General features: G+C 42.0%; 1 protein-coding gene across 1 annotated transcript in view; it reads left to right on the top strand.

The window, feature by feature from the left end:
• The window catches only part of ATG4A (autophagy related 4A cysteine peptidase), a 25,800-nt gene extending 8,061 nt beyond the window's left edge, over nucleotides 1-17,739 (top strand). Inside the window, exons 2-13 of the mRNA XM_072125269.1 lie at nucleotides 5,190-5,303; nucleotides 6,090-6,161; nucleotides 6,883-6,981; nucleotides 7,325-7,426; nucleotides 9,980-10,052; nucleotides 10,146-10,225; nucleotides 12,116-12,285; nucleotides 12,667-12,745; nucleotides 13,187-13,332; nucleotides 14,185-14,241; nucleotides 14,921-15,032; nucleotides 15,955-17,739. Coding sequence (XP_071981370.1) covers nucleotides 5,190-5,303; nucleotides 6,090-6,161; nucleotides 6,883-6,981; nucleotides 7,325-7,426; nucleotides 9,980-10,052; nucleotides 10,146-10,225; nucleotides 12,116-12,285; nucleotides 12,667-12,745; nucleotides 13,187-13,332; nucleotides 14,185-14,241; nucleotides 14,921-15,032; nucleotides 15,955-16,016 — 1,166 coding nt within the window. The 3' untranslated portion in view covers nucleotides 16,017-17,739. The remainder of the gene's footprint in view (nucleotides 1-5,189; nucleotides 5,304-6,089; nucleotides 6,162-6,882; nucleotides 6,982-7,324; nucleotides 7,427-9,979; nucleotides 10,053-10,145; nucleotides 10,226-12,115; nucleotides 12,286-12,666; nucleotides 12,746-13,186; nucleotides 13,333-14,184; nucleotides 14,242-14,920; nucleotides 15,033-15,954) is intronic.

Below are 17,739 nucleotides of genomic sequence, written 5' to 3'. Positions count from 1 at the left end.
GCCGGCTGTCAGGTTATACTAATGGGGGCTAGCTGGCTGTATGATACACAGGGTTGGATGTCAGGCTATATACTAAAGGGGGCTGGCTGGCAGTATATCACACAGGGCTGGCTGTCAGGCTATATGCTAAAGGGGGCTGGCTGGCTGTATAATACACAGGGCTGGCTGTCTGTCAGGCTATATACTAAAGGGAGCTAGCTGGCTGTATAATACACAGGGCTGGCTGTCAGGCTATATACTAAAGGGGGCTAGCTGGCTGTATAATACACAGGGCTGGCTGTCAGGCTATATACTAAAGGGGGCTGGCTGTATAATACACGATGTTGGCTGGCTGTCAGGCTATATACTAATGGGGGCTGGCTGGCTGTATAATACACAGGGCTGGCTGCCAGGCTATATGCTAAAGGGGGCTGGCTGGCTGTATAATACACAGGACTTGCTGGCTGTCAGGCTATATACTAAAGGGGGCTAGCTGGCTGTATAATACACAGGGCTGGCTGTCAGGCTATATACTAAAGGGGGCTGGCTGGCTGTATAATACACGGTGTTGGCTGGCTGTCAGGCTATATACTAATGGGGGCTGGCTGGCTGTATAATACACAGGGCTGGCTGCCAGGCTATATGCTAAAGGGGGCTAGCTGGCTGTATAATACACGGTGTTGGCTGGCTGTCAGGCTATATACTAATGGGGGCTTGCTGGCTGTATAATACACAGGGCTGGCTGTCAGGCTATATACTAATGGGGGCTGGCTGGCTGTATAATACACAGGGCTGGCTGCCAGGCTATATGCTAAAGGAGGCTGGCTGGCTGTATAATACACAGGGCTGGCTGGCTGTCAGGCTATATACTAATACTGTGGGGATCCTATCTTTACCCTGGTAGCCCCAAGATCTGGGCAGGGCCTGACTGTTTACTATTTTCTTAGGCCTCTCAAACTCTTGACAGTGATTTCTATGAAGATGTGAAAAATCACACGTAAAGTTCTAAGCCTTCTGCCATCCTACATATATGAGAGGGCACATAAAACCCATGCTAACATAAAGCAGACATTCTGGAAATGTTAGCTATCAGGTTCTTTTGGTGGTATGACTACCTGCCTGAAAAGCAGGAAATTTTTAAATTTTAAAAATAGACTTTTTTTTTTAGAATTTTTTTACAACATATCAACCACATTTTTCAACATGAAGTGCAATTTGTCACAAGAAATCACCTGGTTATGGTAAAGGGCTCTAAAGTTAACCACATGAAGTGAAACATGTGATTGTAACGGATTCAGACCGGGCATAGTTTTTAACTTGCAAATTGTGTCGCATGCCCTATGTTAAAGGTGCACCACGAAAAGGTGGTGAACTCTGTCGGGCCAGTGCAGGGAAAGCGACACATTCATGATTTCTGGCGCATGATCTTAATGAATTGACGCACGCAGCATTATACATGGCAGAGCACTTTTAGTGAATTTGTACGTAAATGTGCCCCAATGTGTGACGCTCCAGGCTGCTAATTGTTCATGTCTCTCGCCACCTTCCTCAGCTATGTTGGTGACCTCAAGCAAGAGACAAGAATATATATTTTTTCAGGTGATCTAGGCATGCCAAAATTAAAGAAGACTGGCATCGGGATCGAGGTGAAGAGGAGTGTAGGGGAGTATGTGTAGCTTCTAGGTTCTATAAAATTAGCAACAATTCATGGAAATAGCGCTCATAGCTAGACATAAGCGGAGCTTAACTTCCTGTTTAAGGGTTCGGGTGCACCCTGTGTGCCCCACACGACCCAGACATATCACCAGATTGGCTTTTTGGCCCAACACAGCCATGTTGGCTGGATTGGCTGCTGAACAATGTGTTGTGGCGCACCTGAACGGGAACTTCAAGTTTGCTCTCTGCTCCTTTATCTTTTCTTTGACGCAACACTGGGGTATCCCCACCTTGCCCCATGTACCCCTGAAAGAGATGTTTTTTTGTTTTTTTTTTCTCTCCTTCTTTTTTTTTTTTCTTTCTCTTCCTTTTTTTTTATTAAATTTTTATTCATTTTTTAACATATTACATTATATAAAAAGATGAAGGTAGAAACCTTTACACAAACTTCATAGGTTTATCTGGTACATCACCATCTAATAACACACTATTTAATATCATGTTAATTCTTGACTACTTAAACATTCTCATTAAATACAGCCACCCCTTCCCTCCCTGGTAGTTGACGATTATCTCTGTATATCCCAGTATATGTATAGCTGGAACACAAAAACAAACAAACAAAAAAAGGAAACATATTTAAAGTTTTACGGCTATAAAGCCGTCTAGAATCTTATTTTACTTTGTAACTCTTCCCTCACATCGAACCACACTTTCCTTAATTTTTCCCCTTCCGTACCCTTACCTTCCCTTTCAGCAAAAAGCAAGACATCCATTCTAGCCTCCCATTCCTGCACATTTGGCGGGCATTTATTCTTCCAGTTAAATAATATTAGTTTCCTTGCTAGTAGTAACCCCTTCATCACATAGAGCACACTACATGAGGAGCCTGTAACCCCAAACTTAGAGCCCAGAATACACACCTCTGCTTTAGCCGGGATCATACAGTTAAATATTATTGCCAATCTTCCTATCACTTTATTCCAGTATAAATGGAGTTTTGGGCAGCGCCACAACATATGTATTAGGTCTGCGTCCACTAGGTTGCATCTAGGACATTTTTCATCGTTTTGGCGTGTGGATAATGAATACCTGAGAGATAATGTGGGATATAAATTTTTAGTAATTCGTTTAGTCACCTTCAGTGAATCCTTCCACGCTTGGTGATCCACGCTGTTTTCCAGTTGATTATTCAACAACATTTTATAAACTCTAGACATTAGTCCTTTTTGTTTAATTTTACAATCAAAGAGAGAACTGAGTGGGTGCTTTTCCATTGAATATTTTTCCCTTTTTACAAACTCTTGATAGGCACTTCTCAGTCTTTTTTTATTTAATTTAAATTCCTCAGAGAGGTCTTCAAAAGATCTTAAATCCCCATTGTTCAATATTTGATTAAAAAAACACAGTCCTTTCCCTAGCCAGAACCTTGAACAGTCCGAAAGTGCTAAATTTCTACTTGTGAATCCCCACAATCTAAGAAACCCTTGTAGTCTAGTCTCTCCTTAGTTTTTTCCCAGACCCAATTCATCAACTCAAACATAGGATACCGTGCTTTAAATTCTCTTTTTGAGAAAATTCCTGATGTTTATTAGTATGATACATTGGGGCAGATTTACTTACTCAGTCCATTCGCGATCCAGCGGCGCGCTCTCTGCGGTGGATTCGGGTCCAGCCAGGATTCACTAAGGCAATTCCTTCAACGTCCACCAGGTCGCTGCTGCGCTGAAGAGCATCGGAACGCACTGGAGTTCACCGTGGGTGAAGGTAAGCGCGAGTCCAGCGACACTTTTTTTTTTAAATGCGGCAGTTTTTTAAAAAATCCGTCGGGTTTTCGTTTGGCCACGCCCCCCCAATTTCCGTCACGTGCACGCCAGCGCCGATGCGCCACAATCCGATCGCGTGGGCCAAAATCCAGGGGCAGTACAGGGAAAGTCGGCACAAATCGGAAATATTCGGTAACACGTCGGGAAAACACGAATCGGGCCCTTAGTATATACATATACATATATACATACCTATACATACATACATACATACATACATACATACATACATACATATATACATAGCGATTGTATAGCTATAATGGAGGACTTTGTATATTCATTTGCAGCCAGACAACAGGACATAGTATTGTCCTGTTGTGTTGTGTAAATCAAAGTTACCTTCTCATTCCCATAGATATTGGCTCACGTTCTTGTCAGTGCAAATGGCTTGCACTAGTATTTAAGAAGTTTCCACACTATGCTTGATGTGACCCAAATTTCTGCCCTGAAAGAGGCGTTCCGGTGCACAGTCGGACCATGCGGCACTTTTTTCGTGCAGTGTCCAAAAGAAAAAAACAGTTGCTGGGCAGCTCCACAATTTGTAAATCTGGCGCACCCTGCACACTACACAGGCACATTGCACATAGTACAGTTTGCACTGTTTTCGATGAATGTGGGTCACCTGATAACCAGAAAATGCGGCCAAGCCACAAGCTCTGGGCTGCCTGAGAAATAGCCCCATGAGCATCATAGGCAGACATTGTGCCTCACCATATAGGATTGTCATAGGAAAGTCATATAGTGTCATCATTTCCAAAAAGAAAGTTATTGAAAACAGTTCAGTGTATTCAGATAAATCCATGGCTTATGCACACACACAGATTGAAATCTTTCATTGTAGTTGTGGCTAATCAGAGATTTCCACAATCATGGTAAGCTATTAAACAGGTTGTGTGGGACTCGCAATTTTTAGGATAGGCCAAAAGTTGCTGAACTTCACTGATCTGTTACTATAAGCAAAGTCAGAGGTAAACTGCGCTATACGCTCTGCAGTGGCCATGCTTCGCTATTGCACTGGAGCTCCTATTTATTTAAGTTGGAGATAAGAAGAACAATTACTGCAGAGTGTACAGCTATGTCTACTTCCATATCATTATCAACTTATTGATGTGTGCGATGGGTGCGATGGGACTGTTACACTTGTATGAGTGCTGAAGCCTCTTCAGTATACACCGTGGTCTCTCTTCCTGCACATTTTTAAAAGAGGGTTCACCACTACAAACTCCGGTTCCCTAGTCACAAAATAGGGAATAAGTCTCCAATTGCTGGGGGTCTGACTGCTGGATCCTCGTATAACCACATTATACTCTATGGGACTAATACATAAGTGTTTTCACGGTCCCTGATGCATCCATGGAAGGTACATGTATAGGGGCGCACTGCAGATGCTTACAGTGACTTCTATTCTCAATTACCCCTAATGATCAGATAAGGAAGTCAATTTAAGCCATTTTAGGTTCTGTTCACACAGAGTTTCTTTGTGGTAGTTAAAACTGACATAGAAATTGTGCTACTTACTATTTCGGGCCAAGTCACTTTGTGTTCCCTGATATAATTTTCTCAACTGATTTTCATGGTTACAGGACGAGACGCCTCGCCAAAATTCTTAAGTTTGGGTTAACATTCCCGTTATGAAGGTCCACAGCAGTGGACTTATGGAGTCATTGGAGGGGCAGTAACGTTATGCCAATAGTTATTAATGTATATGATTCCTATTTATTGCAGGTTTTGCGAGTTATGAAGATCAGATTGTGGAATCGGATTACCTGGAGCTAGAAGAACTTCCAGATACTGATGAACCGGTCTACATTTTAGGAAAACAATATGACACTAAAACAGGTTGGTAGAGCAGACGGCAAATAAAGCCTGTGCTGTACATCCACATATTCATGGAAATATCTCACAAACCGAGCAGAGCACATGTAGTAATGAAGTGTTTTTGCACCACTTTTGTGTTGCGGTTGGACTTTGTTTGTCACTTTAGAAAACCGTTCACCTACAGGGACGTGGTAGCGATTGGTCAGAGTTTGTGCCACATTTATTAATGCTATTCGACACAATTGTGTCACAACAGCAGGAAGCAAAGTGCACCATGCAAAAAAGGAAGGTGCAACTGTGTCACATCCTAAAAATAGAACCGATTTACTAAGAGCCTGCGACACTGTACAGAGGCAGTTTGCACCACTTCATGTACAGGCAGTTACATACAGGATAGGTTCTTTAGGTTTGTACTTAAGTCGAATTTATATGTTAGGAGCAGGTATATTTTATAATTGTAGCTCCAGACAACATTTTTTTTTGTGACAATTGGATTTTCAACTTTTTTTTTTGCTGTAATGGTAAGAAGGATGATCAATAAAGCTTCATTACAGACACCTTACAGCTGATCATTGCAGCCTGGGACTATAGTAACATCCAGAGACTTCACCAGGGGTCACACTGGGCAGAGAGGTCTGTCTGTAACTAGGGGTCCTCTGTAGGTCGGGTGTCCTCAGATCAGGGACTGCCTGTGTTTGGGCCATTGTCTTTACTTGAAATTCTGGGGATTTTTTGTTTAGAAAATTTACGTTTTAGAGAAATATTTGTGAATATGGATTTTTCCTGGAATCTTGTCCTTACTTGCAGAAAAATGTGATCTTCTATCAGATATTACCTCCCGTTTGTGGTTTACATATAGAAAGAAATTTTCTCCCATAGGTAAGTGTAGAGCTGCCTGTGTCTGGGCCATTGTATCTTGTCTGTCCTGCTATTGAATTGATGCACTGAACAAAGTTACTCCATGTGTATATCATGTGATCAGGTAACTAGCCAGGTAATGTGGCTAAACTGGTTTCTTTTACAGTTTTGAACAAAAATGTCCTAGATTTAGTTAACAGTTCTTTGTTCTCATGTTTTTAAAAGTATTTTAAAGTGTCCCAGTCTGACCAAAGCTTGTTTTCTCTATAGAGAATATGTGTTTCTGACTTCCTGTGGATTACTTTCGCCATTAAACAGTCTTGGCAGCTGTTTGACCACATAAAGTAGCAGAGTGGCATCTGTGTAACCATATATGTGTAAATCTGTAGCAGCAGGACTGTGAACAATTAATTTATATTCTCGATTTTAGTGAAAGGATCTGCAGTTCAGTGCTCCAAATCCAGCTACAATCCTGGAATATATTTACATTTTTCTATTTTTTTTTTTTTTGCTACTAACAACACACACATAGGTACGGTTATACAGATCTTCAGGACCAACCTTTATCGCTATCTGCAGCTACTGGTAGACTTTAAGTTATTAAGTTACTCCTTTGGCGGACAGATATGTATCTACCCCGGAGCTCAGAGTATTTGAGTTGTGACTGACTGCTGTGGAGCTTTGTTAATACAACATGGGAATGTTAACTATTTGACTGGTGATATTTGTGCTCTTATAACAGGAGGAACAGGACCTTCATCCGATGCCGGCTGGGGATGTATGCTGCGGTGCGGACAGATGATGCTGGCGCAGGCCCTTATATGTCAGCATTTAGGCAGAGGTCAGACACAATACTTTTTAGAGGGACAGGAGTGTGCAACCCGTTTTGCTTTTTTTTTTTTTTCTATGGCATCATCTTGTATTTTAAAACTTTGTTGGCTGTGGTTTCTTGAAAACGGTGTCTGTTTGTCCAGTAATATTTCTGGGGGACATTTTCACACTTACATCCCAACCGTAATGTGAAAAGAACAATATACACATTGTGTGCAGTCCCCATGCATATATGAAGGGGACTGAATTCTAACTCCATGTTTTCAAAAATAAAGGGATGTTTCCGTTAATATTCTTTATTTGTATTAAACACAGGTTTGTGGTCTGTACTTACTGTTTTATATTTCTTGTAGAATGGAGGTGGGAGAAACATAAGAAACAGTCAGAAGAATATCACCAAATCCTACAGTGTTTCCTGGACAGGAAAAATAGTTGCTATTCAATTCATCAAATGGGTAAGAACAATCCATTCATGTATTTTATGTGGATTAAATGTAGTTTTTATCAACTTAAATTTTTTTTAAATACATTTTCATCATCCTACAGGAATAAATGCATGAAAAAATAAAGGTGGTAGACATAGTAGTAACTATGTAGGAATTAGTATTTATTGTTAAAGGGAACTTGTCACTAGCGACCCCTATCACCAATTAACAAAGGACACGTCGTACCTTTTAGATGCCTTTATACGTGTTTCACATCCATGTGATTAGAGCCACCATTCTTCTAAAACTACTTTTATTGATGCCCTCTGTTACTGAAGATCCAGTCATGGAGGCAAGGAGCTCCTGTTTAAAGTCAAGCTAACCCGCCTCCTAACTGACACTGCTTTCCTGGTTGAAGAGAATTCCTTAGAGAGATGCTGTGTGTGATTGTGTGTCACCCGCTGAAGAGAATTCCTGAGAGAGATGCTGTGTGTGATTGTGTATCACCCGCTGAAGAGAATTCCTGACAGAGATGCTGTGTGTGATTGTGTGTCACCTGCTGAAGAGAATTCCTGAGAGAGATGCTGTGTGTGATTGTGTGTCACCTGCTGAAGAGAATTCCTGAGAGAGATGCTGTGTGTGATTGTGTGTCACCTGCTGAAGAGAATTCCTGAGAGAGATGCTGTGTGTGATTGTGTGTCACCTGCTGAAGAGAATTCCTGAGAGAGATGCTGTGTGTGATTGTGTATCACCCGCTGAAGAGAATTCCTGAGAGAGATGCTGTGTGTGATTGTGTGTCACCCGCTGAAGAGAATTCCTGAGAGAGATGCTGTGTGTGATTGTGTGTCACCCGCTGAAGAGAATTCCTGAGAGAGATGCTGTGTGTGATTGTATGTCACCCGCTGAAGAGAATTCCTGAGAGAGATGCTGTGTGTGATTGTGTGTCACCTGCTGAAGAGAATTCCTGAGAGAGATGCTGTGTGTGATTGTGTGTCACCCGCTGAAGAGAATTCCTGAGAGAGATGCTGTGTGTGATTGTGTATCACCCGCTGAAGAGAATTCCTGAGAGAGATGCTGTGTGTGATTGTGTATCACCTGCTGAAGAGAATTCCTGAGAGAGATGCTGTGTGTGATTGTGTATCACCCGCTGAAGAGAATTCCTGAGAGAGATGCTGTGTGTGATTGTGTGTCACCTGCTGAAGAGAATTCCTGACAGAGATGCTGTGTGTGATTGTGTGTCACCTGCTGAAGAGAATTCCTGAGAGAGATGCTGTGTGTGATTGTGTGTCACCCGCTGAAGAGAATTCCTGAGAGAGATGCTGTGTGTGATTGTGTCACCCGCTGAAGAGAATTCCTGAGAGAGATGCTGTGTGTGATTGTGTGTCACCCGCTGAAGAGAATTCCTGACAGAGATGCTGTGTGTGATTGTGTGTCACCCGCTGAAGAGAATTCCTGAGGGTGGGGTGAACAAGGCAGCTGATTTTTTTTTATTTCTTCAGCGAGCCACACAGCCAGCGTCTCTCTGCTAACCTGCCCCCCTTGGGAATGAAGGAGTTCTGTGTTAGCGTCAGTTAGGAGGCATGTAAGCCTGACTGTATGCTGGAGCTCCCCTGCCTCCGTGTCTGGATCTTTAGTAACAGAGGGCAGCAATGAAAGTCTTTTTTTAGAAGAATGGTGACTCTAATCCCAAACGATAAGATACAATACAACTTTCTTGATCCCGAGGGGGGAAATTGATTTGTATCAATGGTTCAGGCAAAAAAAATCAATACATTACAATTCCAACAAAAAACAGAAAAAAATAAAAACCAAGTGTAATGAGAGACATTTCAAGGAATTGTGGAGTCATCAGTGTAACACATATAAAGACCTCTAGAAGGGACTGTGTGCAGTTTGTGGGGTGGGGGTTATTTGTGACAGGTTCCTTTTAGCCTTTTCTTACATATCTCAGTGGTTTCATTAATACATTTTAGGCAATAATAATTAGGCAAGTTATGTTATAAAGAAATCAGCCACATAAGAGGAAGCAGAGAGCAGTTACAGATTGTTGCTACATAACTGAAGCTCGGGAGATGTAAGTGGAAACCAGCAATTGTGTGACCTACCTGCTATGAATGAGTATGAAGTATAGAGAGAGTATTAGTATAATACAGTACAATACATTTGGTGGGAGCTTTATAGACTGTATTATATTTATGTTTCCTCCGCGCTTCTATGGGAGATTAGAAATGGCTGTAACGTCCAGCATGTGGTCCTGATGCTGATACCTGGACTTGATATGTTCAAGTCTTGATACAGGCACCTGGATGAGAAGCTACAGTCATGTATTACACATTTCTACACTGCATGAAGATGAATATCAGCAGGGTGTGCCACTGCCAGCATTGGCGAATACAACAAGCGTATGCCGGCTATGATGTGGAGGCCCTCGCCACGTTATATTCATGTATTCTAGTCAACGCTTCTGTTGGTCTCATATAAAATGGTGTATCTGTATATCATACAATTCTAAGGCTCGCTAAAAACTTAATGCAGATCCAATGTAATTGCATTCTTTTTCTTCATTTTGGGGTAATAAATCAGCACAGATGGGAGTTGGAGAAGGAAAGTCTATAGGAGAATGGTTTGGACCAAATACTGTGGCTCAGGTTTTAAAGTAAGTAAAGTTCTCCTTCCACCTCCCCCACTACATGATGTAATATGATAGAAACATTCAACGACAAGCTAATTCATGTTCCCAAATCCACAGGAAACTTGCTCTGTTTGATGAGTGGAACTCCTTAGCGGTCTATGTTTCCATGGATAACACGGTGGTCATTGAAGATATAAGTAAGTTACAGCTCTCAGTGCTAGCGAAGCTTTCAAGTATAGGACACCCTCTGTCCGTGTTTATAAGTTAACTTAAAACTATATTTTTTAAGCACCAATTTGAAAGGAAAAGCAATATTGGGCTGAAGAAAAAAATACTAGTGTTAAATGAACACCCAAAACATGACAAATTCCATTTTGTAAGGCCCTGTTTACAGTGTGACACTTCTGTACGCTGTACATATCGGGAGGACTATACATTGTATAAAGCTTGCAACATACAGAACATTCTTACATTTACAAAGCTCCTTAAACTCTGGTTACATTGTTTACTATTACCATACCAATGGTGACTTCCGATTGGACAATTAACCTATTAATCAAAATAAATAAATACATTTTAAAAAAATGACATCGTAAAAGATGGCCGAACCCGCCCCTAGAAGAAGCCAGGGTGACCTGGGACACTCTTCACTAATCAATGCTCACAGAATAGGGACAGTGCTAGCATACATACCAATAGTGAGCCAGTGCAGCGCTGGGTTCCTGGTGCTGATACAATTCATACCGTGTGTGAGCACGCAGAGACTAGCTACAGCAAGCTGCTGGCGCACTGTGTCTAGACACATGCGGCGCAGCGCATCGATACCAGCAAGGAATCTGACACAGCGCGGCACTGTGTCTCTATTCACACATAGAAGCATTCTGCTCTCAGGCGGCCTGCAGAATATTAGCACCTGCCGCTGGATGATGCAAACAATATACCACTGTCTCCTCTTGTCTTCTTATAATAATTATTAAGAGGACGTGACATTGGATTATAGGAGGACTGTTCAAACTAAGGGGACCTCCTCCTGTATTACTGTCCCAGGCTTACAGTATATAGCCACGGTGACATTGATTAAGTGTGGTTTGCATTACTACACTGGAACCTCATGGTGTATGTAGACGCACACGAGTCTTGGTTAATATAAAAACAAATAAAAGTTACATTTTAAAGTGATACTCTCACAACTTTTCCCTCTTCCCCAAAACCCTCCCTTCATATATACTACAGAGCAATATACAAACAGAATTTGAGGGCATGAACAGCAACTTGTGATGGTGTGCACTAACTCCAAGATGGAGTATGAACCTGGTAAGGCAGCACAAGAATAATGAAATATTTGGGAGGAATTGGCACTACCTGGAGTCTGGCGCCCACTCCTCCCATTTATTTAGACAGAGAGCACTGTGTTGCTTGCATAGACCTTTTACGTATGTAGCTTGTGCCAGCTCTAACCATGTCCATAAGTATTCAGATCCATCAAGTCCAATCTGTAAGTATTGATCATGCAGAAGGCAAAAACCCCAATCAATTTGATTGATGCTATAAATATATATCTCTGTATATCAGTAGGAATAATTCCGAATCTTCCATCCCTGCCCATGACATATATTTTGGTGGAATATGGAAGCAGCTGCTTGACTTCTCTATGGAGATGGGAGGGGTGAGGAGTGCTCGTCCTCTCCTCCCTCCTCCTCCCGGACATGAGATCGCCCAGAACACACGGCCACGTGCATGGAGCCTGAAAGATAGAGAAAGAGCATGAACCATAGAAAAATTGCCATAAACAACTTAATAAAACATCCCACATTGTCAATAACACATGGTGCTATGTTGGGCGGCCTCGTCCTGATTGCATATGTGTTTCCATTGAACTACATGTGATCCTTAACCAGCACCTGATGTATTGTAAATGCAAGACGCTGGTTGCGGATCGCATGTGTTTCAATGAAAACGCCACCTCCATTGCTAGCGCCACGTGTAAACACGCCTTTAGGGTGTTTTAGAAAGAGTCAGCAGCTGCTTTAAGGATTTTTTTCCAGTTTCCCAGTATAATGACTACTATATTTCTTTCATTATTGCAGGGAAAATGTGCCGCTATCACCCTCACACGTGGGGCACAGGGCACAGCGCGTCTTACACACACCAAAGTGCTTGGAGCAGAGGCTCATCTGCGTGGAGGCCGCTGCTGCTAGTTGTACCCCTGCGTCTGGGAATCAACCAGATCAATCCTGTTTATATTGATGCTTTTAAGGTAAGTTTTCTCTCATCTTATTGTTTTCAGAAGTTTAGTACTAAGAAATTTTGTCAGTTGAAACAAAAAATTCTCTAAAGTGTGAGTTGAGCACTTGAGGTCCTCAGTGTGGACCCCTTGTGATTATCTGCAAGTGTATCAGTAGCTTCAGAAATGGACGAAGCATTGCACGTATGTATCAGAAGGCACCCATTACCTTTAATGGGTGCCTTCTGATACATACGTGTGGACATTGATGTGTCTCATTCTACAAACTTTTTTTGCAAGAATTTCCACAGCCATTTTTTTTACCGAGAACCTGTCATGTCAGGAGTGACCGCTATTGCCTGACATTATATTCACTTGCTGTATGATATGTAATATGTCTTCTTCTCTCTATAGGAATGTTTTAAGATGCCACAGTCCCTCGGTGCGTTAGGTGGAAAACCAAATAATGCCTATTACTTCATAGGTTTTTCAGGTAAGCTGATGATCTGCTATAGGAACGGCTTGTAGAGAATGAATAGATAAAAGAATATTATCTCTCTGCCTGCTCCACATAACCCCCGTCACATGACAGAACCTCCTTCATCTAAAAGGTGATTTCTGACCTGCTGACAGGGGGAGAGGTTGTGATACATGAATCACATATGACGGTGTTCAGCGTAATAACATTGTAAAGGAAAATTTGAGCAAGGAAATGGTCAGTGTCTTAGTAAACTTATTAAGAAATGTGTAAATATAACTTCTATAGGCTCGGAGTGCACTTGAAACCAAAATGCAAATACTTGTGTGGGTGCTCAGTGCCCAGTGATTGCCCATGACCATCGCAAGTTTTGAGGATGTCCTTACATGCCCCCCACCTCCTTACTTGAATATATACAGTATTCTTTATATAATTTTTTTGTTGTTTTTTGTGAAGGGGATGAGCTCATTTACTTGGATCCTCACACGACACAGACCTTTGTGGATACAGAAGATGCCGGTACAGTACAGGATCAGACTTACCACTGCCAAAAAAATCCTAACAGGATGAAGATTCTTAATCTGGACCCATCTGTGGCATTAGTAAGTAACTGCAGTGTAAGCCATGCCACATGGTGATAGAAGATTATTCACAATAACATGAGTGATCACAATGTAATAACTTTCCTCACATAGGGGCACATGTACTACGGCTTTTCGTTGGACTGTGCACGTTCTCCAATGGTAAAATGGCTTGCACAGGTATTAAGTAGTGGGTGTGCGGGATTGTGTCGAACACGACTCTAATTGTGGTGCGGCTACGCTGGCTTCCATGCGACACAGATCAGGTGGTGTGGCCGTCGCAGGATCGGACTGAGCGCGGGATTTAACTTTCAATTTGTGTAGCAAAACCTAGCACTCAGATGCACCACTAAAAAGATGGTGAACTGTGTGGGACCTGAGCGGGGTGGCGACATATTCAGGATATTGGGCGCACAATCTTAGTGAATCACGGCAGGGTGCAATACAGGTGGACAATGCACTTTCTGTGAACTCCTGTGACCGGGTAAGTAAATGTGCCCCAATGTGTTAAAAAAGTGATTGTATATCAGATTTTAGCCTGATGAGGTCTGATCCTGAGAGAAGTGATGTAAGTCATGTGTCTCCATCACCAAGAACTGCTACTCTGCAGGGAAATCTTAGGCGGTGCAGCAGTTAATTAGTGCGGCTGCTTTATTTTTGCTTCAGTAGGTTTTTCTCCAATCACAAAGTGATGGGATGTGCTATCCCCATGCGATCACTGTGTCTATGTAGGAATAACCCTGCAAGGCAGTTACAAGTAGAATAATTTTAACATCTGCATTCCTGTAATGCACTTCAGAAGTGTTAATTAGTGGTAATTATTTGATTGGCTTGTATTAAATTGATTAAATCTATTTTTGCTTCATTTCTTAGGGATTCTTTTGCAAAGAAGAATCAGATTTTGATTGTTGGTGTACAACGGTAGAAAAGGTAAGTGTGGGAGTAATAGGTCTTTGTTTAAAGCTTCATGCACTCAAACACGTGATGTCTTTGCGACCTGTCAGTGCTCATCGGGTGAGCAACACTCAGTGATGACCTGCAACAATAGGACCTGTGCAGTCGTTTCATGCACAGGACTGTGGTGTCCACACCTATGGACAGGAGCCTATAGAAAGAAATGGGGACCAGTGCAATCTGCTGAAAATAGGCTAGCACACGGCCCTAAAACATGTTCATGAGGTCTCAGGGTCCATGCACACAAACGTATGGGGGACGTATATACAGCCTAAAATTTTCGGCTCCATATACACTACACCCCCCCTTCGTTGTATATGGCGCCCGGGCTCGGTGAGAACTACATGGCCGCAAAAAGGATCTTTGGCCGTAATAACATCTGTGTGCCATTATTCTCTATGGAGAGGGGAGGAGCGAGCAGCGCTCATCCCTCCTCCTCTCCAGCGCGCCTTACATTTGCCTGCCGGCCGTAGCCATGCGGGCACACGTTCATGTACATGCACCCTAAAGTGCAGTTCAGAGCCCAGGATAACACAGCCATATAGTTTACACAGACAGCCTTAGGTAAGGTAGATGTGTACAGGCAGCTGAGTATTCAAGACAAGACTTTGTTTGATTTTAGATCCTTCATTAGATGTTTCTATTTTTCCCCAAGGAAATCTTACAGAAGCATAGTTTACGGATGTTTGAACTTGCACCAAAGCACCCGCCCCACTGGCCTCCATTTATACCACCAAGAAAGCCCGAGGTCTCCACAACGGGTGCAGGTAAGTGTTTACTAAGTCTTCATGTGGAGGGGGATATTTATCCTGTGGATGATTGGAGAACATGTATGCAGAAGTGCTCCTGTAGTATTCCTTTAGTACAATATAGCTAAACAGATTTATGGAAAGAATTGGCTATTACTTTTTCTTGAGTGAAGATGTTTTTATTAATAGATTTTAAAGGAAATCTACCACCAAATTCCAGCATGGATAAACCAGGGACAGTTACTCATAGATCCAGGCAGTGTGGCTGTGGTAATCTTCTTATATTTGTTATCAATGGCTTACTTTCTTCTAAAACAAACTTTTAAAATTATACTAATGAGTCTGAAGGGCTCCTGGTTGTCTTTCAAGAGCCCCTCAGTGCTGCAGATTGACAACCTGTTACAATTATCAGAACATGTCTCCCCTCCCCCTGCTTTCTCCCTCCTCCCACTGCCTTCATAATCTAGCAGCAGGAGCAAGTGCAGTGGTGTGGGGAGACCTGCTCTGCTCATTTTAACAGCCTGTGAAGCTACACCACTAAGGGGCTCTGTAAACACCATTAGGTTCATTAGTATAATTTTTAAAAGTTTATAGTAGAAGGCAGGAGGCCATGGATAACAAATATAAGAAGATTATCACAGTCACAGTGCCTGGATCTATGAGTAATGTCCCTGGTTGATCATAAAACCTGATTTTCTTTAAAGGGGATTGGCCTTTTATCCTCTAACTTGCTGATAAGTTGGAGTCTGATCACTGAAACCCTCCTGATTACTAAAACTAGGGTGAAGACTCCTGTTCCACAAGGCTATTTCTGGCAAGTCCCATGGAGTTACCTACTTACAGGTTCTTGTGATTGGTGGGGACCCAGCAGTGAGACCTGCGCTGCTTCACACAGTTTTGAGTGTTTTTGAGTAAAAAGACTATTTCCCTTTCCCAACAGAACTTATTGAATCCACTGATAAATTGTTTGAGGAGGAAGAGTTTGAGATCTTAACTGTGTAATGAGAAGTCACGTGTAGACCACCAGTGGATGACTGATACAAGCTCCGCAGCCAGAAAGTGCCTCAAACACAACGGAGAAAAGAGCACAATACAGGAGCCTTGGACGCAGACATTGTATGGAAACCTCCATGGAGAGAATCCCGCGTGTTCCTTGCATGTTCCTGTCTCTGGGATCACACAGCAGGTTGTTTACAGCCACACAGTGCGTCCAGGATGCTGCTTGTCAGATACTTGTGCTGAATGAAGTCATTGCAGGCCAATGTATTCTACAGTGTATGAGTAGCGACAATGATTGACTATCTCTTTTTGCAATACCCTAACCTACAGCATCTCACAGTTTTTTTTTTTGTGTATTATTTAACACTTTCACGCTGGATACGATGTATGTCATGCGAGAACTGTAACAGTCTTTATGTATGTATTACGGAGGGTCTTCTGTGTTACGCCCTCCCTGGTAATGATGCAATGTGTATGAGAGTATGTGATAACCCAGCCAGCATTCTGTATTATATTTTTATGTTGCGGTGTCTGAATGATGTCTAATAATCACATTGAGTAATATTTTTATAACTGCTGCAGTGTGTGAAATTTTACAGACAATCAATTTTACACTTGTGCCAAGTCACTTCCACCAACCCATAGCAATACCGTTCATGAGCCAGGAGACGTCTTGTCTGCGGTTATGAGGGAGACCCCTAATGCCTTTGTTTCCTTGCACCGGTTGACCACCAAAAGACCCAAGCGTAATGGCCGCTTCCTTTTGTTGCATAAGTTTACTGATACCTGCCGCGTATCTACGGGAGCAGCCATTGTAATGGTTTATAGTATGCATTATCTATTCTCCTGTGTATCGGTGGCAGACACATTGTTAAATGCTTTGTCTTCAAGATTATTTATTTACATACATTATAGTAATACTATAGAATCTTTCTTCTTCCGCACTTTTTATATAGATACCTTTTTAAGCTTTATGATGGTCAGTCACTGTGGAAAGGTTGGACCTTGGGGGACAGTGAGAGGTAAGCCAGGCAGTGTTTTTCTTTCTTTTTACTCTTCACTTCATGATAACTTTATTGCACTCAGGTTTGGTTTATTACGCATGAATAAATGAATTGTGGATTCTTCACAAATAGTGTCTTGTTAGATGAAATCTACATGATATGTGAGCGTTCTGGTGATGCCCTATACTTTATCATGTGTTGGCCAGATGCTATTTCCTTGTGACGCACCGTACACATGCATACTCTGCCTGATTTTAATAAGGAAGAAAGCCACAGCTTATTTAAATATTATTTTAGGGATTGAATTTGTTTAGGAACCAATAGGAGATCTCATTTCCTATGTGGGTCTAGATAACCCCTGAGCAGAGCTGTTGACCTCATTGATGATGGGGAAATTCCGCCCTGACATTACATGATACTTTTCAGAGCTCTATACCAACTTGTATTAGGAGAATTGATGATGAACATGAAGATTGATATCTACAGGGCTGCACAGAAGTTATCAAGACCAACATATGGAACTTGGTGCTTAAAGAAGACCTGTCACCAGTATTTTACCACTCACACTAGTAATACCTGCTGGTAAAGGATTTAAACGTCCACCCCATATCACTTAAAATGATCTGCCACTGAGGCACTGTACCTTAATTACAGTTGTTTTTCTGATATGCAAATGAGTATAGAAGAGTCAACTTCTGAATAAAAGAGTCATGTTTTCTCCA

Source organism: Engystomops pustulosus, chromosome 9 (assembly GCF_040894005.1).
Source record: "Engystomops pustulosus chromosome 9, aEngPut4.maternal, whole genome shotgun sequence".
NCBI lineage: Eukaryota > Metazoa > Chordata > Amphibia > Anura > Leptodactylidae > Engystomops > Engystomops pustulosus.
The sequence above is the reverse complement of the archived record's forward strand: the minus strand, read 5'-3'. Positions and strand labels throughout refer to the sequence as shown.